Genomic DNA, 24,249 nt, shown 5'->3' on the forward strand with positions numbered 1-24,249 from the left:
ACTTGGCTCTCCAGGGTCTCAGATCCTCTGGGAAAGCTAGAGACATAAAACACTCCCTTCAATGCATAAGTAATACACATCTAGAGAAAAGAGAGTTGTCATGCATGTGGGACGAAGGGAGCTAGCTGCTTTCCTGTTTACGTCCTTTCCAACTGCTTTGGAGCGTGGAGGATGGAGCTGCAGCCAGGCCTGACCTGGAACTCCCAGGACCTGGTGGGTCACGTCAACTCCCGGAACACACAGTCTCTCCTGGCATTTTTTCAGGTCACCTCTATTGTGGCCGGAAGTGAAAGCCTCAAGTCAGACTGGAGCTACATGAGGCCACTCTTATGGCACTGTCCAAATATAACTCAAAAGCTTTTAATAGCAAAAGGTTAAAAAGCAAGTAGCACATCCTTAAGAAAAAGATTTCCTAATGCTGTGGAAAACGAAGATGAACAAGTGGGGGCCTGCTTTTAGCTACCAGTGGACGATCAAAGGAAAAACACACACAGAAAACTCCTTAAATACTAGGAGTGAAGCCTACTGAAGATAGTGGGCTGGACCACAGCACTTCAGCCAAGCTGAATCTGAAGAAGCCGTGTGTGTGTGTGTGTGTGTGTGTGTGTGTGTGTATGTGTGTATGTGTGTGTTCATGTGCACATACGTGTTTACATGTGGAGATCAGAAGTTGATATGTGTTTCTCTCTCAGTTGAGCTCCATCTAACTTTTGGGACAGGGTCTCTCACAGAATTTAGAGCTCTCTGAATCAGCTAAATTTACTGGCCGAGGAGCCTCAGGAATCCTGTCTAGAGTCCCTAGCACTGGGGTTCCAGTGACAGGCCAGTGTGTTTAGCTCTTTTAACAGGGATGCTGGGGCGAGGAGGGGGGTTAAACTCAGCTCCTCATACTCGTGTACAAGCACTTTACCAACTGAGCTGTCTCCCCAGCCCTTCAGTGTAAATGAGAAGCACATGTTAGAAATCATGCCCAGTGGAAGAAACCATTCTAAAACTAAGTTCACAGCATCTGGCGAAAAATCATGAGAAGCCACGAGAGGAAGTGAGCTGTTACCTAAGCACAGAACCTGACACAGAGTCAGCACATAACTAGTGGGACCATTACGTCTCTTCCTTGTGGTCTATTCTAGAATGTCTCCCTCGTGTGTTTCAGGATGTTCCAGCTTCCATGTGTGTACCTATGTAAGTAGCAACTTTCACAAGGGTGTAAAGAGGGAACCTGTGGACATACAAAAATTCTAGAAGGATCCTTTTGGTTAAAGAAGGTCCACAACTCACAGAAGAAAAAGTAACATTGGACAGGGGCAGGGGTGTGGAACGGCTTAGCAGGTAATGGTGCTAGATGTAAAAGAGCCAGATGTGGTAGCACACATCTGTATCCCCAGCATTTCTATGACAAGACAGAAATTGAAGACAGGAGAATCATCTGGAACCTTTAGGGCCTGCCAGCCTACAGGGTAACACAAACAAGGGAAACATACCACACACACACACACAAACACACACACACACAAAAGAACAGAACAGGAAATATCTGAGAACTGAGAACGTTAACTCAGCAAGTCCTGCCCTCGGCGCTGAGATGCCAGTACCTTTTTGGTTCTTCTCTGATAGGCGAAGGCAATGTCCTGCCTCTGCACATTGCTGCGGTTAGTCAGAATGTTGACAATGGTGACCTCATCCACGCCTGTAGAGAATCAAGTTGTGAACAGTTATCCCACCACACACTTTAGAAGACTTTCACACAGTGAAATCCATATACTCTTTTCCAAGCTCAATACTAGAATGTCATGACTAGCTCATCCCTCTTCCCAACCAAACACAGACGCCTTCATTACCTTCTTCCCCAGAAAGCCTTGGACCTTGGGCCTCAACCCTTTAAATAGTTGTACTTAAAAAGCTATTTTATTCATGAATTGGTTTCCAAAATCAACAGTGGGAGGTACATGTGTGGAATTCTGGCAGTCAGACGAATGAACAACAAAGATTTAGGGGGATTTTAAATGAAGGTCCCCAAATTGCCACTTAGCTGGAGAATTAATAGACAGAACCTTCAAAATGAATTAATAGGGACAATTATTTATATTTATTGCAAGATTATGACTGTATAAATGGCTAGGTATAATTTTTATAATTATACTAGCTGTCATGACAAATGAGTCAGGCTTAATATGGCAGTTATATTTTAATAGCTAATTGATTAATAGAACCACACTTATTGAAGGCAAGATTGTCTCACAAGGAAAGTACACATCCTGTGCTTTCAATCTTCAATAGGTGACTTTAATAATCAATTTTACAACTGTATTAAAAAAGAATAAGTGCTTTAATCTAAATTAAATCTAAATTGGGAGTTTCGAAGTGCCATCCAAATGTTTCAGTACCTATTTTAATTGGAACATGTGTATTTACAAAGATAAGCAAGGCTCATGGTATCTGAAAGTTTCCAATTTTCTATCAGAAATATTCCTCACATGTCATTTAACTCAAAAAAGCTCAGTTTTGAGGATTCGGGGAGCAAGAGAGCCTCACTATGAACTTTGCTTAATAAAAAGGAAAGCCTTTGCCATGACTGGGTAGGTAATTCCAGAGGCTCTAAGCATACAAGGTGCTTACAGACATCTTGTCTTACGAAGAGTCAGAGGCATCCCAAAGCACTTGAAGCCCAGAACTATGATGTTTGGGGGCAAAGCAGTGAACAGTTAGACAGGGGAAGCATCATGATGCTTCGTGTGCATTTGGAAAGTTAGAATTAAAAGAAAGAGGGTTTAAAATGTTCTGGCCAAAACAGCAGAATACCCATTGGAGATATTATCTTTTTTTTTTAAAGACTTATTTATTATGTTTACATCATTCTGCCTTCGTGTATGCCCTTAATCCAGAAGAGAACACCAGATCTCATTATAGATGGTTGTGAGCCACCACATAGTTGCTAGCAATTGAACTCAGGTCCTCTGGAAGAACAAACAGTGCTCTTAACCTCTGACCCATCTGTCCAGTGCTGGTGATTTTATCTTTAGACCACTGTTGCTTCTCCTTGACCTGCCGTCCCAGTGGGTGAAGCAGTTTGTTCCTGTGGAAAACTATTCAGCATAGGTCTAAGCTGCAGGGATCAAGCAGCCATTTGCCACTGCAACCTAAATGCAGATGAAGGAGGCGGGGCAAACACTCAGTCATCATAGTCAGTATTGATGGGCAGGTCTTCAAAGCTGAGCTCCAGAAGCAGCTTAGAGGATACAGCTCTGCGTCCCTGGCCTGAGTTCTAACTTCTCACTTCCTACCATTTAAGGAAGGACTGGCTAGGTGGAAGGGTCTGGGATCTAAAGAAACTATGGGCCAGATAAAAGCTTCCAGACCCACTGCCTCTACAGGGGGTTGTGAACAGCTCAGCATGGGTATGAGGAACCAAACTTGGGTCCTCTGCAAGGGCAGCAAGCATTCTTACCCGCTGGGCTCCACTCAGGTGATCTTTGTAAAAAGTTATCAAACAGACTCAGACTTTACAGAAGTGAAGCGGCCTAAGACTGGCAAAGACCCAAGATGTAATGACACATGGGCAGAGGGTCAGTCGCAGTTAAGCATGTTTTCCTTAGATGAAGATGGTCAGCTAACCTAATCTCCTACACAGTTTCAATATTCCAATTGAAGACGCGGTAAAGGCCCACGGTTGTTCTAAGTAGCGTCGACCTAAGGAAGGTCTTTGCATGACTGATAGCTGAGCTCCATGGCTGACAGTGACTTTGGGGGGCTGGCTCTTCTCAGCAGCCCACCATATCTTTCAAGCATTAAAAAGTTTCAAGCGTTGACTCCAAACCCACAATGCCCGCCCCCTGCTCTCCTCTCTGCGGGTAGAAATCCTTAGCCTGCTCTGGACTCCTGCATTCCATGGAAAATGCGTGTCTCCAGTGTCCGTGGCAAGGAACCAAGAACCATTTGGAACAGGATGCTGACTCACAACACCAGAGACATGCTGACTGCACAGAGAGAGGATTTCGTCTGTTTGATGAGGGCTCAAGAGGCCTAGGGGCGGAGCTGTCTGGTTGGAAAGAAAAGGAAAATTGCCTTATCCAGTTGGGGGGGGGGGGGTGGGGAGCTACAGCTCGGGTTGCCGGATATCTTGATATCTTTGGCTTAGAAGAAATCATCTGTCTTTACAATAGAGTCTGAAGTATGCCAGAGAGGACTAGGCCAGGGAACCAGGGTTACTGTGTTAGTTATTATTACCGACTTGGCAGGATCTAAAATCACCTAGGAGACAAACTTCTAAGCATGACTGTGAAGGGTTACCTAGGTAGGGTTGACTGAGGTGGAAAAACCCACTATAAGTGTGGGCAGCACCATCCCTGTGGGCTGGGGTCCTGGACTATACAAAATGGAGAAAGTGAGAACACTTGGATTCATCTCTCTACCTTGCACCTGTGGTGCCATGTGGCTGGGCTTTACATTCCTGCCGTCGTGCCTTTCCCGCCATGATGTACTTACTACCTGCCGTCATGCCTTCCCCGCCATGATGTACTATGCTCTCCTATACATTCCTGCAGTTGTGCCTTCCCCACCATGATGTACTTACTACCTGCCGTCATGCCTTCCCTGCTATGATGTACTATACTCTCCTACTGTGAGCCAAAACAAACCCTCTCTTCTTTAAACTGCTTTAGTTGGGCATTTTGACCCAGGGATGAGAAAGTGCTGAATACAGGAGGTCTCTGCAGAGGAGGCGATATTCTGAAAGGTACCTGGGACTCAGGCCTGTATGACCTTGGGGAACGCTGCCTGCACCCTGTACCTGGCTTTCCCAGATTCAAAACAGGAACCATTGTAAGACTTATTTTGCTAGAACACAAAAAGACTGACTGAATGACAGGAGGTAAGTCTCTCGCTCGGCTTCTCAGACCCAGACCCAGCCCTGCCTGGATTCAATTATTGGCCTACAAAAACACAGGGCAGGGAGAAGACCAGGCCATGTTTGCTAATAGCTTTCATGAGATCAACAGTGCAGTTTCAAGGTAAACTATGGAAGCTCCCTGACAGTTGACACAGAAATTGTATACACAGGGTAGGTTCTGGGGAGCGTCAAGCCTCTGACAGGTGTGGTACAGTCGAGGGACATAGACAGAGTTCAAGGACAGCCTAGTTCAGCTAAGCACCCAAGAAGGCATTTTAGCCCAGAGATCAAACTTCTATTCCCATTCTGTTCTGATGTCACCTCGGCTAAGTTTCTTAGTTAGGACCTAAGGCCTAGTCTCCTTTGTTATCGGTATGGGATACATTAGTAATCTAGAAACCTAGGCTTGGGGATATAGCTCCATAGGTAGAAAAATTGTCTAGCATGCAAGTCCTGAGTTTGGAACCTAGTGCCACAAAAACTGGGTGCCATGGTGCATCCCAGTAATCCTAGCATTTGGGCGGTGGAAGCCAGAGGATTAGAAACCTAAAGTCATCCATGGCTACATAGCAACCGTAGCTACATAGCAACCGTGGCTACACAGCAAATTCTGCAATACAGGAGACCCTGACAAAGAAAAACGTCCTTCTCATTCTCATAGAATAATCTAGTATGTTTCTAAAATTCCATGTAGAACCAGTAGGAAAACACAAAGAAGTAAATCTAGTCATAAACGGAGTAACATGTGTACATTGTGAGTATCTTTTTATGCCCTGGTACTCCAGCTGCCTCATGCACCAGGAAAGGAAGCATCTGACCAGCTGTAACAGAAACCTGCAGGCTCACCCTGCACTCAAGCCACTGTGCAGATGCCAGATAAGAATCTGGTTTCTGCCACTGTTCATGGGTGAAACTGGTTTTTGGATCTCCTCAGTAGAAAGAAGAAAAGGCTGAGGAGAGGCAGCCAATGAAGCCGGCAATGAATGGCAGAGCCCTGGGCACTCCCTCCCCTGTGCTTTACAGCCACCTGGTTCCTACACAGCTATGCAGACAATGCTCTTAGACAGGAAAGCTGTGCTCAGGGGTTAAAGCAGCTGTCTAAGGCTCAACAGGGTCTGACTCTGAGAACAGCTGTCAGATGAGGATTGGTTTGCATTGACCCCGAACCCCCAGAGAGAGGCCTCTGCAAAAGGAAGAGTGAGTAGTTTCCCTTCTAGCCAAACAACATGGCCCTGGGCCAATGAGTTACAAAGGACTTCTTCATAGGGTGTGCCCCACAGAGGCAGAGTTTTCTTTTCTCAACACCCCAATGTTACAAGAAAGAAGGTCTGCTCCCCAGCCAGTATGCCTCCTGGCACTCTCAAGAGAATATACTCCCTTAACTGCTGCACCCAGCTGCTTGCTTGCATTCACCTGCAGGTGTGCAAAAGAAACCAAAATGATTTGTCCTGGCTCACTTCTCTGGTGCATAGGAGGGCGGTCTTGCAGCCTTGCTGGGAATCTTAGGTGGTTCTATTTTAAAATGTAAAAGAAAAGAAGTGCAGAAACTCACTTCTATAGTTGGGCTTGCTCATGAAGAAGTAGGGGTGGGGATGGGGTGCTCACCCTTCCGGAGAACACAAATACTGCTCAAATCAAAACTGGCAATAAAAGAGCAACTCCCAGCCCTCCCCTCTGCAGACGCCAAAGCTGCTCAGATTCATTGGCACCAGCGCTAACTCCAGGGCTGTGCTGTTGCTAATTACCATCTATTTCATGGAGTTGAGATTCATCCTTTTCTAATTTAGCTGACTTTCCTTTCTAGTTATTTGGACCCATATGGTAAACCATCCCCAGCTGTGTTGAACACTCCATAGTATATATTTAACCCAAGGCCAATCTAGACCAAGAGACTCCTACAGATCAAGTCTTAGAAACCTCTTGTTAATTAAGCAATATTGCTACTTTTGCATGACTTAACTCAGCTTCTAACTAGACATAAATTAACATAAGGTATCACGGTCCACCTTGGGCCAGAGAGTAAACACAAAGCAACTATGCACTGGGTTTAGGTGATGCAAGAAGATACATTCACTATCCCTCCCCTCCTACTAGAAACAAAGTTGCCTCACAAGAGTGAGCTAAATTCAGCTGGTGAAAGTGGAGCAAAGCTCACAGAGACCATTCACTTTTCCGGCAACACCCAGACTCTGTAATGAACCTTTGCTCCCCGACCCGGAAGTGCATCTGTGCTTCCTCTGTGCTCTGACACCTGTACAACTTTTGAATACTATGTGAGGGTCTTTAATCTCCTCACACAATCTCATGGTCCTGGGCATTAATAAAAGGTTAAGAAATAAAACCACATAAAAAGAGACAGATCTAGAAGTTAGTAAATATAACATTGTGACAAGAATTAGAATGGAGGCAGGAAGTGGAAACCCAGCAGACACAGAGGTGATCCGCCCTACACAGCTGTAGACATCGGGAGTCATGGGAAGACAGGGGGAAGATGGAAAGCTTGGGCTAGCCTGAGCCACACTGCCCATGCCTGGGGATAGTGGGGGGAAGGAGGATATTGGAGTAAAGCTATGCTTGGCAACTGCTAGGGACTCAGATAAAGAGCTGCATGGCTTTGGAGCAGCAAAGTCGGGGGCACTATCTGTTTAGCGGCGGTCCTCAACCTTACTGATGCTGCTACCCTTTAATACAGTCTCTCATGTTGTGGTGACCCCAGACAATAAAATCATCTCATTGCTGCTTTGTAACTGTAATTTGCTACTGTTATGAATCACAATGTAAATATCTGATACGCAGGATATCTGATATGTGACCCTTGTGGGAGTCATGACATACAGGTTGTGAACCACTGGCTTAGGGGCACTGGGTGGAATAGGAGAAGCTAGAAGAGGAAGCAGCAGGGAAGTCCTATTTAAAAGAGAGCCGCCATAATGCCCAAAGGTGAGTTCTCATGGCTGCTGGGAGAAGGGGTGGAGAGGAGTTAGAGGTAGAGCCAGATCTCTGCACACTCTGCTCTTCCTGCTAACTGTTCTGGAGTTAAGCTTCCTCCCATACCCAGTCCTCAAATTTCACAGCAATTATTCAGTCCCAGGCAGTGGGCTCCCAGCTCCTCCCCTCCTCACTCTGACTAGCCCGCAAGAGCCCAGCTCACTACCTCTGCCTCGGATGCAAGGTCACGGGGAACAGGCAGCCATCCTTCTGCCCTTGGTTGGTGTTTCTGTGGACACTCAAGGTTTACCTCTGTTTCCTTTGATGTCAAGATAAAGCTAGCTCCTGATCTAGGTGAAGGGCCTCAGGAGTGTCTCGGTCACTCAAGATTCCTGTCAGCTCCCTACCTAAGTGGTGCTACCTAAGTGGTGAAATATCAGGGGCATGCATTTTTTAAAAGAATTATTTGTTAATTTTATGTATGTAAGTACATTGTAGCTATCACAGACACCCCAGAAGAGAACGCTGGATCCCATTACAGATGGTTGTGAGCCACCATGGGGTTGCTGGGAATTGAACTCAGGACCTCTGGAAGAGCAGTCAGTGTTCCTAACTGCAGCCATCTCTCCAGCCCCGTTTCCTGTCTGGAAAGGCAATACAGAACCATCACGGGCAATTTGGCAAGCACAGAAACAGGATATATATTGAAAGCACGAGAATCAATAACTCATAATTTCATAATTCAATTACCAATGCCTTTGATTTTTTCCCTTTTTGAGTAAAAAAATTGTAACTGTCATAATAACATAATATACTCTATTTTATTTGTCATTTTTCTGCCAAACTGAGAAGTTTAAGGTGAACAAATGTTAAAATGAGCATATTAAATTGCCAATGTTGATAGATTAATATCTGCAAAATACCCTTAAAATAATACATGTTAAATATTATATTGTAAAGAGGAACAGACTTAAGAAAACTGTTACTCGCTAAAACCACCAGACACAAAAAGTAAGTGTCACTGAGTGGAGCACTAAGGGACGGGGTTTGGGTGGGATGAAGGGAAAGAGACACAGATGTCCCCACTAGTGCTGGACCACAGCTGTGGTGGGTATCCGATGGCAGCAGGATCTGGCTGCACACTGGTTTTCATGCCTAGAAATGCTCTAAGTCCAGACAAAGGAATGAATCTAATCCTAGCAGCTGGGTGCTGTGTCACAGAACTATGTCCAACTCCAAGTATGAACCAAGGCCGACAGACATGAAGCATGTTAATCAGCTAGCCCTCGGTTGTGCCATTGTAAATCGGGAATGACACAACATGACAGCTGAAATCAATCTGAGGGTCAGCTAAGCAGGAAGCTTCAGAACAGTTCAATGCAGTATCTGATCCTGTTGAGCACTTAATACATATTGGTAAAGACACCAAGATGATGATGTCAGTCACTCCTGCCCACACGGGAATGTGGGGGCCCATGGCTCAGCCCTCAGGACTTTCTTGGCTTAGAGAACTACACTGTTTTTCTGCTGACTTGGGGAAGGCCTAGAAGTATTTTTATTGATGTGTGAGTTTCAGCTGTGGCCAGAGTTCATCTGTGCAATCTTCACATTCCAGTAGGCTAAGAGCTTTCTCATGCAGGGATAAAAAGCACCCTTTGTGCAAAGCTTGTAAAAGACACCATCTTTGTCAAATGACTTAACTATCAACTTGCAGGGTATTCTCTGCAAAGGCATGTGGAGAAACCACAGAACCTAGGCGTGCCCAATAGTGAAAGAGGAATTGTTTTAAGAAAGTAGATCATATGGTGTGTGTGTGTGTGTGTGTGTGTGTGGTGGTGGTGGTGGTGGTGGTGGTGGTGTGGTGACTGAGAAGGCATCCAATACTCTGGATCTGGAATCACAGGTGGTTGTGACTCAGCTCCATCATGAGTTCAAGTCCACCCTGACAAGGAGAAGGCCTGGACAAGGTGCATGGCCTACCTTTGGTCTTGATTGCTGTCTCAATGTTCAGAGCATCCCTCTCAGCGTCGAAGTTGGTATAGGGTTTGACTGACCCATAGACACTTGGGGGTGTAGAATGCTGAAATGAAAACACAGATACAATCAAATAACACCCTGCATTCCCTCTCACTGAAATAACACTTTTGAAACCTGATTCTGTACTCAACATTCCTCTTCATGATTCTAACCTCTTTCATGCTAAGTAAATAGGTGTCAACAGGCCACCACATACCTGATGTCTTTTTAAATATATATAAGAAGGTTCGCTTTGATACTGGGTATGCAGCTCAATACCTGGAAAGCTTGCATAACAAAGTCCTGACTCCTATCTCCTGGCACCACATAAACTAGGCTTGGTGGCCCACACCTATAATCCTAACACTCTGGAGGTAGAGACAGGAAGATCAGAAGTTCAGAGGCATCCTATGCTACATTATGAGTTCAAAGCCTGCTTTGGCTACATGAGACTATATCCAAAAGAAGAAGAAAGGAGGAGGAGGGGGAGGAATAAAGAAAAAGAGAAAGGAAAAAATGAAGAAAAATGTATTTGTTTCTACAAGAGTTGTCCTTTGAAGGCTCCACTAGTTTAGAACATGTGCCTCTGCTCTGCATTTTATTTGTAATGGTTGCTTCAAAGCAAAGGGCACCAAGCTGGAGATCTAGGATGAGTATCCATTCAAGTTTCTGAAGAGAAAGAAAGCGCTCTAGCAAGAATTTGAACTATGTTCAAACTGTGGCAATGCCTGAAAGATGAGTATGCACTGCCGAGCATTCACTACCGGCCTGTGCTGCCCAGATTCCCACTCGTTTAACAATGAATGAGAGACCGGGGATGTGGGTCAGTTGGTAGAGTGTGTGCCCCAATGGCATGAAGCCTTGAGTTTGACCCCCAGCAGTGTATGAGCAGGGAACCGTAGTTCCAGCACTGGGGAGTGGAGGCAGATGAATCAGAAGTTCAAAGTTATTCTTGGGTCCATGGCAAGTTTCAGGTTAGCCTGGGATACATGAGGCCCTGATCCCGAAATAAAAGTGTCACATTCCCAAGAGTACCTCAGGATAAGCTAGGACTCTAAGTTCAGAGTCAGACACCTGTTAATTGGGGCCAAATGGTAAATCTGGTTTGTATTTATAGTTCTGAAACAACACAAACACATTGGCCAAGTTGCCTCATTTCCAGGCATGCCCAACCTCATAACATAACATTACCATCTACAATGTTCACCACAGCAGAATTTTAACAGAACCATTACATCTGGCCTGAATCTGGAATGACAGCACCTAGGCGTTGAAGGAGCCTTTTGCCAGTGATTCTTGTCTGAGATTTCATAGGACTATTCTTTTGAAGGACTCTCAGAGCCTTTGGGGCATGCCTGGCAAACAGGAAGTCTCCGTATGGCTAAGGATTGTTTATGTGAGAGGTCTTTCAAGACAGCCCCTAAATCAGATACGTTTTGGTATTTAGAAATTGACTTCCTAAAGGTGCCCCCTTTCGTGTAACAATAAAAAAAGAGCTTCCTGGAAGTTGTCAGCGCTCAGCCCTTGAGAGGCTGACCCCCTGCTGCTGAGAGGTCTAAATCCATCCTGTATTGGCTCTCTTTCCTTCAACTGATCAGTTGATCAATTGTCCTGTGTAACCCAGCACACCAACAGTTCATGCTCAAAAATGAGGTAATTGAGTTAGAAAAATAATTCTCCTAGTATTTTAAGTAAGTGTTCAATTTTAAGGTGGGTCCCCTCCATAACTCTCCTGGGTGTGGTCTGGACACCAGTGGCTCAGGCAGGGGAGCATTCCAGGGAGATGATGACGTGATACAGCATACATGAAAGACATTTCAAGCAAAGTGCTTTCTGCAAATGTTCTCCTTCCTAACAGGGCCACCAGTAACCTATTGGCAAGGGCAGGCAGCTGGCCATGCACCACACCACACTTGGCTTTTCTGATCAGATGACGTGCTGTCATCACATCAGTGAGTGGGTGAAAGGTGGGTGTGGTTCTGCTGTATTTCTAGAAACATAAAGAAATGGATAACCAAATGTCTATAAAACTTACTTGTCTGAAATTACGTTATTAGGTGATCTTTCCTTCCCTTAAAATATTGGGCAATATGGGACGTTTTCTACTTTAGCTGGTTTAGTCCTGTCTCTCTACACAGGGAAGCACATACTCCTAGGGCAGAGGAACTTCAAGAGAAGCTCTCTCACGAAACTTTTTAAAAAGGGTTTCATGTAGTCCAGGGCAGCCTCAAACTTGATAGATAGCCAAGGATAACTTAGAATTTTTAATCCTCCTGCCTCTATGTCCCAAAGCTGAGATTATAGATGTGTGCCACCATGCCTGGTTGGTGCAGTGTTGTGGGTGGAGCCTATGGCTCACACAAGCTAAGCTAGGCAGGTACTTACCAACCTGACCATCGCCACAGCCACCTCTCAGGAAACCTGATACCAAGAGCAATTTCATTATCAAAGACATTAGATAAAATCCATTGGAGAAGCAAATTACATAACGGCAAGACTTGTCTAGGCCCTAACAGCAGGCCTTGTTCCAAGAAGAGGAAAAATTGAAATGAGGGAACAACAGAAGCTTTAATGTTCTATACAGTCTGTGTTTGAACAGGCCCATTCATTTGCACATTATGAGAGCAGGTGCCACAGACAACACAGAGGATCTTGGACACATGACCTGAGTTGTCACCTGTCTTCTGAGTGGTTCTTTAAAAGACAAATTTTAATTCTGAGCTCCCTGATAAACAAAAGAAAAACAAGATCCCCTATGATTAATGACATAATTCAGTTTTTTTAAAAATATACATTCTGGTTTATTTTAGAGAAAAGATTTCCCAGGTGCTAGATTAAAAACAGAAAAGCCAAGGTTTCTGGGCCCACTCTGACTGAGGAACTATCATAGTTGATGGTTGCTTTGAGAGAGTCGCTTTTCTTTGGGGACATGGCCATGGTAGGTTCCATAGTCCAGTAGATAAAGACCCATAAACATATGGGCAGCACTGACTGAACTCAGTAGGATAATAATAATAATAATAATAATCCATTTGCCTAGAATATTGCAGATATTTTAAGAAAAAGACATGAGAATTGTTTTTTGACATGGTTGAAGTTTATGATAAATGGAGCATCAAGTGTTGACATTAAAAACTAGTATGTCATCAAAGTAGTAAGTCCAAAAAATGCAGTTCCAGCCATTTCCTTGCAAAGGACACTGTCCAAGTCTCATTCGGTGCCAAAAAAGGTTTTAGCACCATGACATTTATTTCAAATAAAACTGCTAGGAACCCAGTCACTGGGGAGATACTTAATAATGACTGAATTATGGCCCCATTTTCTTTGTGTATACAACAAGATTGTAATACAGTCCAACAGATGTCCAATTTGCAAAAACCACACAAAGTGAGAGATTAGACACTTACATCGCCCTCCAAGCTGAGCTTGCACAGGATTTCATGGACAGTAGACATTTTGAAAAAACAGCTGAAAAAAAAAATAACACAGTCTTTATAAAAAAAAGCCTTCTTTCCCCTGAAGCACAGCAATTCATCACACTAACGTCTTCTTGGACCATTGCATCTGAGGCTGTTAAAGCAAGTACTTTTCTCAAGCAGGCAATTCTGTATCTTACCATTGAGAAAATTAAAGTGTAAAGATACTTAGAGATGAGTGCCTTAGGTTGGGGATGGATTACAAAGCTGGTCTGTCTCTTGTTCTGGTTAAACAGGACCTGGCAAATTCTGGTATGCGAATGAATGCAAAACCTAAAAGCTCCCCATGGTGAACACCACTTGTTCAAACAGAGAACAGAAGACTCCGAGGAACTTTAAATGCACATCGCAGAGTAACGTGACTCTTTCCAGGCTGATTCCAGGTACAGGGCATTCTAGAAGAGGCAGCTCTATGGAGACGGAGATGCATGGTTGCCAAGGTCAGGGCAGAGATACAGTTGGAGCTGTGTGTGTGTGTGTGTGTGTGTATGTGTGTGTGTTATGGGGTGGTATGTACACACACTTATCAATGGCACTCATTCGGAAGTGCAAGTGCCTGGAGAAGCCAGAAGAGGTTGATGTCTTCCTTGGGGCTGGAGTTCAGGCAACTGTGGTCCACTGATGTGGGTGCTGGGAACTGAACTCAGATCCTCAGCAAGAAAAACAAGAGTCCTTAACCTCTAAGCTCTCTCCATACTACCACTATTATTAATAATAATGTTTTTTATTTATGTGTGTGCACAGGTGCATGTCATGGCATACACGTGGAGGTCAGAGGACAACCTGTGGTTGGTTCATCACGTGGATTGCAAGCAAACACTGGACTCAGGTCCTCAGGCTTGGTGGCAAGTGTCTTTTCCTTGCAAAGCCATCTCACCAGACCGTTTTGTTGTTGTTGCTGTTGTTGTTGTTGTTATTGCTGTTGTAGTATAATGTGACTACTAGAAAATCGTATATGCAGCTCACATTCCGTGTCTACATCCGAATAAACTGAAACTAGCAACCTGCATATTGGTGCTGGTCTAAAAGAATTCCAGAAAGCCACAGTCCAATCTCGGCCCCAAAAGCCTTTTTCCGGAGCCTATTCAGACAAGTTAACATCTTCCTTAGCAGAGCACACCCCACCCCACCCCCAGCTCTGCTGTCCAGGCGATTTCAGCCACACAGCACAGCAAGGTTTTATTGAATTGTTCTTCCGAGCTGAGCTGTCTGCTCATCTCTGAGTGCCGCTCCTCCTTGGACAGCTGCCCACGGGGAGCCCTCCCCCAAGTGCCGCGCAGATCAAAGACAATCCAATATACTACTTTACACTCTCTGTTGCTGTTAATTCTTCTCCCACATCCCAACACCCTGAGAGGACAAATAAGGGGGATTTTGGGGGATCCCCACAAATCTTGCTTTCTGTGCCAGCATTTATAATTATCTGTTCCTTCATGAAGTCGCTCCTCCCTGCTGTTACCAACTCAATCTCCCTATCTGATCTTGTCAGATAGTTAGAAATCAAGGCCGACGCTTCCTCTAACTCCAACAGAGCACAGCCTTCCGAGATCAGCATCAGGAGCCAGTCACACCTCCCTCTATCCATTCCCCTGCAAAAGATTTAGCACTCAAAAAGTGCTGCTTGCCTTGGGTTCGTCTGTAGCAAATTGGTTTACTTTCTGGCTCCTGTCATTCCCACCCTTGTCCCCTCCCCCTTACAACGGGGTGTCATGAGCTGGAGAGATGCTCAGAGGATCAAGGGCTGACCACACAGGTGTAAGGAGCAGAGTTCAGATCCCTAGTCACCTAAAAGCCAGGTGGATAGACAGTCCACCTGTGATCCCAGTGTTCCAAGAGGCAGACAGGAGATCTCTGGAGTAAGATCGCTCGCTGGTCCAGTTAAATGAGAGAGCCCCCTTTGTGCTGAGATTTGAAGTTTGGTCCTCATTGCGTAGCAAGCACTCTTTACTATTTAGCCATCCCTCCAGCCCCTAAACATGACCTTAAAAGGAGTTTTTAATATGTCACCTTAATATCACAAGCATTCTGTACCAAAAAAAAAATCCAAAAATATCATAACCCCCCAAAGTCACAGAGACTGACAAGCAGTATGTAAGTGCCTATACCCATAAATATTTCCTACCTCATGCAAGTTTAATGGCAACCCTATTTTAGCTTAGAAATAAAATACAGCCATTGCTCCTTCACTTCATCCCCAGGCTGTGCAGTTTCTCAGAACAGGAAACTTGCTAGAAGAAACAGTGGACTTGCTTCTTACTATGATTGCTAGAACTTTACTTTGATTATTAAGAATGGGTCAGTGTTTTGCAACTCCTCAGGTCAGGGAAGGCCTTTGCAGTGCAGGTAAAATCTCTAGACCCTGGTAATGATCAGGTCCCCCACAAACTCAGGATAAACAGGCGCTGCCAGCGCACTGAAGAGATGAAGAATTCTCAACCTCAGCTTTCCATCTGACGTGGAAAATGAGTAGATTCACATTTACCATGGAAACACACCCCTGGATGCTTCTGTGAGGGATTTCCTAGTATAGGGTCATTAGAATGGGAAGACCCATCTTAAATAGGGGTGGTACTGTGTAGTGAGCTTCTGACATAGACTACATACAAAACAAAACAAACAAAAACCCTGAAGACAGTACCCTGAGCTTCAGCATTCATCTCTCTGTGCTTCCGGCCTGTGTGTGTGCCATGTGACCGTCTCAAGCTCCTGCCTCCATGCCTTCCCAGCTGTTATAGTGTAACAGTACAGTATACTCCAACTGTAAGCTGTTATAGTGTAACAGTACAGTATACTCCAACTGTAAGCTGTTATAGTGTAACAGTACAGTATACTCCAACTGTAAGCTGAAATAAGCCCCTCCCCCTTCAGGGTGCTTGTAGTTAGGTATTTGGTCACAGGAACCAGAAAAGTAAGGAATAAACCACTTGTATGGGAGACACTTGAGAGACTAGCCATGGTTGGTAGGAGGGGACCTTTGAGTCCCTTGCCTTTGCCCTTTAGGCCCCGAGGGCTCTTCCACAGAGCTTTAACATCTCAACGATCTAGGAAGCAGAGGGTGTAATGGTGAGCCCTCTATATGTAGGCTGAGAGGCGTGAGTCACTAGCCAGAGGATGGAGATGGTAGGGCCCTGTAGAGGAATGCATGCCTCAGCATATAAACCTCATCTCAGGAAAACAAAGGGACAAGTGTGTTAGGAAACCATATCCGTGAGGTGACCCCAAACCCAAGGATCGAATGAATACGTTTGGTTGACAGGACGGTGGAAGGTGGGAGGGCCAGTGACTAGACCCGCACCAGTTCTTATTTACCCATCCACCAAAACTCGAGACTTAAGGAGATCCACAAAAGCCACGTGTGGAGAGCCACGCCTGTAAGCTCAGCTCTTGGAACGTGGAGCAGGGAGGAAGAGAATTTTATCCTTGGCTACATATTGAGTTTGGGGCTAACCTAAGCTACATGAGACCTTGTCTTAAAGGGGAAAAAAGTCGACATTCCACATGAGAAGACCCTCCCTGAAATAACTCCTAGTTCCTCCAAAATGTAAAACTCAGGGCGCCCTAATGGCAGATACAGCCGCCCTCCCCTCTGGCAGTCAGCTCCCCAGAAGTGCATCTCTCTTCCCAGCACCTCATCCTCACCCAGCTGACCAACAAGTTTCAACCTGCATACCAGAAAGAGCTATCTGGTGAGCCATCTGTTAATGAACACTAAGCTAAGCAGGCTGGGACCTGGCTACACTGTGAAAACAGCCCTTTCTCAGGCAGGCGTTTTTGTTTAAGAAAATAAACCAGCCAAGTCCTGGCAGACGGAAAGCTACACACTCCTCCAGTCAATCTGAAGTGGCTCTGCCCAGCCCCCACTGGTGGGGAAAACAGGCCCGCCTCAGGTCCTCCCTAAATGAAAGGAACAGAGTGTCTCCTGTGGCCTTGAAAATATTAATAAATGAGACTTAACCTGATGGCTCAAGGCTCTCAGGGGGCAAAGCTTGGCAGTAACACAATCTGTGGAGTCAGTCATTTGCATGTAACAGACAATCTGTTTTACAAATAATTTATACGTTTGTCTTTTAAAAACAACAACTAATATCTAGATCTTATTACATTTTATTGTTTTGTTCTAAAAACCACAGTTACAACAATAACCAAAAGGTATAACCTCTCCCCTGCAAAAGGAAAGCCAAACAGATGCTTTCAAAAAGCCTGAGAGAAAGAATCTCACAGGCAACACTGGGAAAGGTAAAAGTAAGATTCACGGAGTGAAAAAATGCTAGTTCCACGAAGCCCAGCTATTAATTTGGAAAAAAATAAAATAAAAAACCAACCAAACCCAAGAGCTTGACGGGGCTGGTTTGTAGAGACTCCAACCTGGCAGTTTCAGAGACACACCTACTTGGAGAGTAGTTAAAAAGACAAGTCTGTTGTTGGGTTACCCCCAAACAGATGCCTAGCAACCACCACGATGAATCAGTCAGGGAATGGAATGACCTCAAACCAGGATTTTAAAGTTGAAATGGGTGGGGGTGGGAATGTGGAGGCTGGGTTTCCCCACCACGGCCCTCACTGTAGGTCCTGGGCACCACACTGGGGTTTTAAACAAGAAAAAAATGCGTGAATGATGGGAGAGGGAATTCCCACTGTACCCCACCCTTCACCCCATTAAATCATCTCTGGTTAACAGAACCTTCTTGAAGGCACATACTTTCCCCCTTAGTTTTATGGTTCTGATTAATGCTTGAATCACAGGGCCAAGTTAAGCCCCAGGACTCCTGGAATTCTGCCCATGGCCTTGATCAGACTCAGAAGAGGCCTCTACAGCGCTTTGCTGTCCCTCTGGCTGATCTGAATCAATATTTGTTTGCTCGCCATACACACTGCCACGTTGCCTTGGGAGCTGATAGAGTTGGAGTGGGTGGAAAGAGACCATCGAGGAAGAAAGGCGTTCCAGCTTGGGAGACGAAGCCCTAGCATTAATCCAGTCTCGGTGTCTGATGGCCCACACATTCGGCTTACAACAGGGCTTAGCTGCCAGGGAAAAGTCCAAGCTCGAGAGAATCCACCACACCCTGAACCTCCCTCCCTCCCTTGAAGTCTGTGGTTTCTTCTCTCCCTCCTCCTCCCCTTCTCTGTCTTTAGACAAGGTCTCTCCTGTAGCACAGGCTAGACTCAAACTCATTATGTAGCTGAGGGCGATCTTGAACTTCCCACCTCCCAGTTTAAGGTGGTGCTGGGGATGGAATCCAGGGCTTGTGCCTGTCAGGCAAGTACTCTACCCACTCAGCAACACTATCAGTCTTTCAATACCATCTTTGCACAGGCACACACATGCACACGCATGCACACACACACATGCCCCCACATAAAGCAGGCTAGGTTACTAACTCTTCTCTCAGCATGCCCAGTACTATCTGCTCCTCCACCAGGAGCACTCCATCTTGATCAGTAGGCACTTAAGTGAGACTTTAAGTCATAGGCAATCACAATGATGTCACCTTGCCCAGATCTCCTGCCATGCCAGAGTTGAGTGTATAGAGGACACCTTCCACACTGTGCAGCCATGGCACTTGTGACGTACTCTTTCTTCCTGACTCAGAGGTCTGACGGTACCTGGCATTATAGTAGGTGGTTCACACACTGGGTATTCCTGTTTTAGGTCTACTTTGTCGTTTCCAAAATAGTTTCCTTTTTCAATTTCTGTTCTCTACCTAGGACTGCATGTTTAAAATCCAGGCCCAATTCCACCCCGTCAGACCTGGGAGCCCCATTCCCAGCCCCTAAACATCTTCAGGTAGCCTGGCAGCTCATCTCAGGGCAGCAGCCTCTTCCCATTTGTGATAAGCGGCTTGTACCAAGCCCCATCTCCACGGAGATCCACGTGGCCTTGTGACTCCTTCTAGCTGTGAGTGTCCCCTGGGTGTGGCCAGGAGACAAAGGGCACACACAAATGGTTCCATGTCATTCCTGCGGTCAGAGTGTCCACATCAAGTCTGGGATCAGAAGGAGACAGCTCCAGTGCTGCAGACGGGTGTCCTAAGAAGATGTGAGCTCAGATCACTTACAGCCTTCAGTGTGCACCCTGATGGGAACATCTGGAGAGCTTAGCAGTGGACCCACCCAGAATCACAAGTCCCCTCAACAACAGGGGTGGGCACTGCCTCTGGTGACAAAAGGAAAACCACGCCAGACTGTGAATGGGTGGAAAGAATTTCTGTTAAGGCCTGGAATTTCCTCTCTCGTGGCCCACAGCTAGAGAAGGGTGTGGCCTGGGGAATTATTTGTAGGTACAGAAAAAGAGAACAAGCAATTTCTACTCAAGTGTCACAGTTGACTGCAAAGGACAGGGCAAACCCAGGGACTGTATACACTTCTTTGGGATAATCTCAGCTCCAAGCCCAGTTCTATTAAAAAAAAAAAAACAAAAAAAAAAAACTGGGTAGAAGCCAGGAAAGGAGCCCCATCTAGGTTTGGGAGTGAATATTAATTTGAGGAAAATATAAAATGTCGAAATCAAATTGCTATCTGCCCAATCAATTCACTTATCTTTTCTTTTTTTTCTTTCCCCAATAGGTTCAACATCTAAAAAGTAAGGATGTGTGAGTGTGTGTACATGTGCACATTGTGTGCATATTCATGTATATGTGTGTCCAGTCCACTGCTGTATTCTCAGTACCATTAACTGTGACTAGGACATAGTGGATACCTACAAGATAGCTTGTAAAACAAATGGCCCATAGTGCCTGGTTCTCCTTTTGTAACACAACCACCTTCGCTGAATGAAACAGGTCCCCCTACAAGCCAAGAGTTGGAGCAAAAATTCCCATAAATGCTCACACATATTTAATCTAGGCCCAAAGGTACAGGGAGAAACCACAGTCTTCAAAAATCAATAGCAATTTAGAAGAGTGCCTGCCTTGCCAGGAAAACTACTTAAGTCAGAAATTAGCCAGGACGCCAACGACCAAGACTGCCTGCCTAATGCCAATCAATAGGGTATTTTAATAGCTCAAAGACACAGGATGTGAAACGTTGAGGCACCCTTCCAAGCGCTCTGTCAAAGTCTCAAGGGCTGCCTGGCTAGTTAGTCAAACTTCCTGAGCCTCTAGCACACCAAACAGGAAACCCGCAACAGAGAGATGTACCTAGTGGGTTACCCCTGCTGCAGCAGACGTGATGGTGATGGGTGCTTCTGGAGAAAGCCTTGGGTTTAAGATCAGCTGTGTACTTTGGAGAGAGGAAGAGGACAGGGCTCTGCCCTGGTCTCCTCTGCTGTCTCCAAGTTCCCTGACTCAGATCCACAGACTTAGGCTGAGTGCTTCACACTCTGAGGAGGAAGTGGGTGGGACTGTAACTCTCCAAACCTAACAGGTCAAGGGACACGGGCTGCAAGACAGTGGAAGGAATGCAGGAAACAGAAATGGGAGAAGGGTTTCCAATTGACTTGATTTGATCAAGACTATCTTTAATACTAAGGGGGGAAAACCTGAACCCCACATCAGTGATTTATTCTTCCTAGCCGCAGATCACCCCTCACCCCTGGTTTGCATTCCGCGCCCCTGCCTTCAGGCCGAACTCAGAAACAGTGCAAATTAATTTTTTCCCCTGTTGCTAGCTTGGGATTCCAAACACATTCTATAGCTTTGTTGGGGTGGGGCAGGGGAGTGGCTTCCCCAGTCCAAGTTGCAGACCCACCTAATTATACTTCTGAGTGTTTCAGGCTGAGGACCTTGGATTCCAAGAGTTTATGGTTGCTCTTAAGGACTGGAGTTGAGTATGTTATACTAGTACACACATGAATAGCTCCGTCCAGTTCCGGGAACGAAGTTCAAATATGGTACTCTACCAATAAGTTTGATCACAATCTTCAGCTCTTGGTTTTTGTTTTTGTTGTTGTTGGTGGTGGTTAGGTTCCCTGACCCCCCCCCCAAAACACACACACACACACACACACACACGTCTCACTTACTATGTAGCTCAGGCTGGATTCAAAAGGGTTCTTGCTGCCTCAGTCTTCTGAGTGTTGAGATTATGGTTATGTCTCAAGTAACAAATTATTTTGTTGGCTTTGCTCTGTTTTTACATTTGTATGACACTGTTTTCAGTGTGTTTTACTTAGCCATTTTTGAATGAACTTGTTTTCAGAAACCCTTAATAACTCAGTGTGAGTTGCGCTACGAACAATAGAGTTCGGAAACCACTTTCATAGATAAAGAAACTTCTCGAACCACAGCCCTCCGCGCCAGCTTTGGAACCAGCCGCCCAGGGACCACGCCCTTTTCTATAGACCCTTTTCAACTGACTCCGTGGCAATAGCCGCAGTCAAGGCAACGTTCCCTACAGCCACCGGGGGACACTTCCTTCTGCACACTTTCTAGACGAGCTGCAAACCCCCCAAAAGGAATGACGTCTGTGGTCGATGACCTAGCAGAGGATCTAGAGTTCAGGACAAAGACTGAACTGAGATTGTTTTATGGGTAAAGAAAGACACCCGGTACTTGAGACTTGAGGTTCTGGTACCTCCCGGGCCTCCCCCAGGTACCCCGCTCTGACTTCACAAAGACTCGTCCCTCAGTTGCAAGGAAATTCACCTGAAATTGCAGAAGTTACGGTCCAGAGTGAGAGAACGCAGTGCGGAAGGCGGAGGGGGAAAGTCCACAGACTTCTCACTGCTGGGCTGGAGGCTCCCCAGCGGCCACACCCAGTCCCCCTCCTGGCATCTGGCACGTCTGGAATGCCGCCCCCTCGGCTCCCCGCCCCACACAAGGTCTCCCCGATTCCGAGGAAACCTCAAGGGGAAGCACGCCGACCCCCCTCCCCCCCACACACACACACATACCCTGCGCCCTGAACCCTCCGGAGAGTGGCATGCAACGAGCACTGTCACGCGCGGGACACTTTGCAACTCTGTTGCAGGGCCCGCAGATCACCGGGTGGGGCCGATCCCTCTCCGTGCCTCCCGGGGTCCCCATGGCCGGAGCCTGCCCGCTCCCCGTTTAGCACTGCATCCCTGAGGCCATAGCGGGCAGCTGAGCCGCGCCCCGCTTACCTGGGCCGGGCACCTACTTCTGAGAGCCTTCCTAGAAGCCGAGCGGCCCGGCTGGGCTGGGTGGGGCTTTTATATCCGCCCCATCCTCCCAGCGCCAGGCCGCCCCGCCTCCCCTCCCTCCCCACCCTGTTCCCACCCTGCTGGGTGACTCACCCAACTTGGCGGCCCAAGCCCAGTCCTGCCCTACGTGACAGCTCCACCACCTCCCCAAGCCCTACAAGCACCCGCCCATCCCCCCTGCCCCAAACCCCTTTCTCCTAGGGTACGGGGCCCAGTGCTCAGGCTGGCTCTGGGTTGTTAAGATTTCAGCTGCCTGGCTGGCCCAATTCACTTCTTTTGCTTTTAGGCTTCTAGTCAGCAAGGTAATGAAGGGTAGAACTGTTTCAAGGCACATATATTTGGATTCTTCTGAGCTGGGCTGTTGGCACCCAGTTCTCCATGACCGGCTGCAAACATATTAGCTTAACCTCTGGTCACCAGCTGGAGGAGTGTGGGAAGGGCTGCTCGCTTGGTCCTGCCCTACACAGGCTTCTCTTGTAAACTAAAGCAGGGAGGCCTCCAACCAGCTAGGGAGACCAAGAGGTGAGGCCAGAAGGCGCCTCCTTCCCTCAGACAGCAGTACTTCAGCGCTGCATACACCCCACATCCCATTGTCTTTCCTAATTGTAGGTTATTGAGGGGTTTTCTCTTCCTCGTTCCTTGACCAACTGTTTCTCTGGGTCATACTGTTTCTTTTCTAGTCTGCTTTTCCAGGGGAGTCACAGGAACAACTCAGTAGTGAATTGTGTTTGTGGGTGACTGCTCACTCAGCATTAAACTTCAAGCCGGCAGGAGAGCTGGAAATACCTTTCACACTAGTTTTTAGCTCTTTCCTTTTGTTTTGTTTTGTCTTTGTTTTTCAAGACAGGGTTTCTCTCTGTAGACCTGGTTGTCCAGAGACTAGTCTGGTCTCAAACTCAGAGATCTGACTACCTCTGCCTTCCCAGTGTTGGGATTAAAAGTGTGTACCACCACCACTGCTCCACCACACTAGGTCTTTAAACTCCCTCCTTGCAGAGCCCACCTCTCTCTTTTCTCCGGCTTCTAATGGTTCTTTCCCATCTAGTTGTGTGAGCTTGTGGGTCATGTGTATCGCTCATGAACCACAAGGAGCTGTCAGCCTCTAGGATGCCGTTCCCCCGGAACACCCACCTTGGCCCAGGTTCCTATTTGAGACAAGGTATATCTTTGGCCTGGAGGTATAAATTAGGCAAGACTGGTTGGCCAATGAGCCTTCTATCTGAACTAGGAACAGAACTCAGGTTCTTTTTTCTCTTCTTCTTCTTTTCTATATTCTTTGTTTACATTCCAAATAATTTCCCCTTTCCCGGTTCCCCCCCTCCCCATAAGTCCCATATGCCCTCTTCCCTTGCCCACCCATTCCCCAATCAACCCTCTCCTGTAGGGGATTACCAGAACTCAGGTTCTTAAGTTACAAGATCTTGGGCTATCTTCCCAGCCCTGGTCCCTTTTGATTTCAACATCTGTTTATACTTTCCCACTGCAGTCTTAATTCAGCCCCAGGAACCAAAGGATGACAGGGAAAGAGATAGGTACAGTGCCTACTGTCATATAGACAGTTGGCCCCAGCAGAGTGACAAATAGAAAACAAGATATCCCTTTTGATATAATGTCTGATCTACATTCATAGCTCTTCAATGTGGGCAGCTTTAAAGACAGAAACCTTGTTTATCCAACTACTGGGTGTGGACACCTTGGAATATAAGACACAGGCACACACTATAGCAAGCAGCAGCCTGCCTCCCTGGGTTATTTCTCCACCCAGTCCCACAGGCCCCATACTCCTGCCTGTGTGTGGGATGGTGGGAGGTCCAGTAGCGGAAATAGCATTTAATTGACATCAT

At 46.3% G+C, this 24,249-nt stretch overlaps 1 protein-coding gene across 1 annotated transcript in view; it reads right to left on the bottom strand.

Moving 5' to 3' along the window:
- Anxa2 (annexin A2) overlaps positions 1-22,439 on the bottom strand; it is a 36,742-nt gene extending 14,303 nt beyond the window's left edge. Inside the window, exons 1-4 of the mRNA XM_052187907.1 lie at positions 22,346-22,439; positions 13,237-13,297; positions 9,794-9,893; positions 1,593-1,687 (exon numbers count right to left, since the gene is read on the bottom strand). Coding sequence (XP_052043867.1) covers positions 1,593-1,687; positions 9,794-9,893; positions 13,237-13,284 — 243 coding nt within the window. The 5' untranslated portion in view covers positions 13,285-13,297; positions 22,346-22,439. The remainder of the gene's footprint in view (positions 1-1,592; positions 1,688-9,793; positions 9,894-13,236; positions 13,298-22,345) is intronic.
- Between the last annotated feature and the right edge of the window lie 1,810 nt (positions 22,440-24,249).

The sequence above is a fragment of the Apodemus sylvaticus genome, chromosome 7, assembly GCF_947179515.1.
Source record: "Apodemus sylvaticus chromosome 7, mApoSyl1.1, whole genome shotgun sequence".
Classification (NCBI taxonomy): Eukaryota; Metazoa; Chordata; class Mammalia; order Rodentia; family Muridae; genus Apodemus; species Apodemus sylvaticus.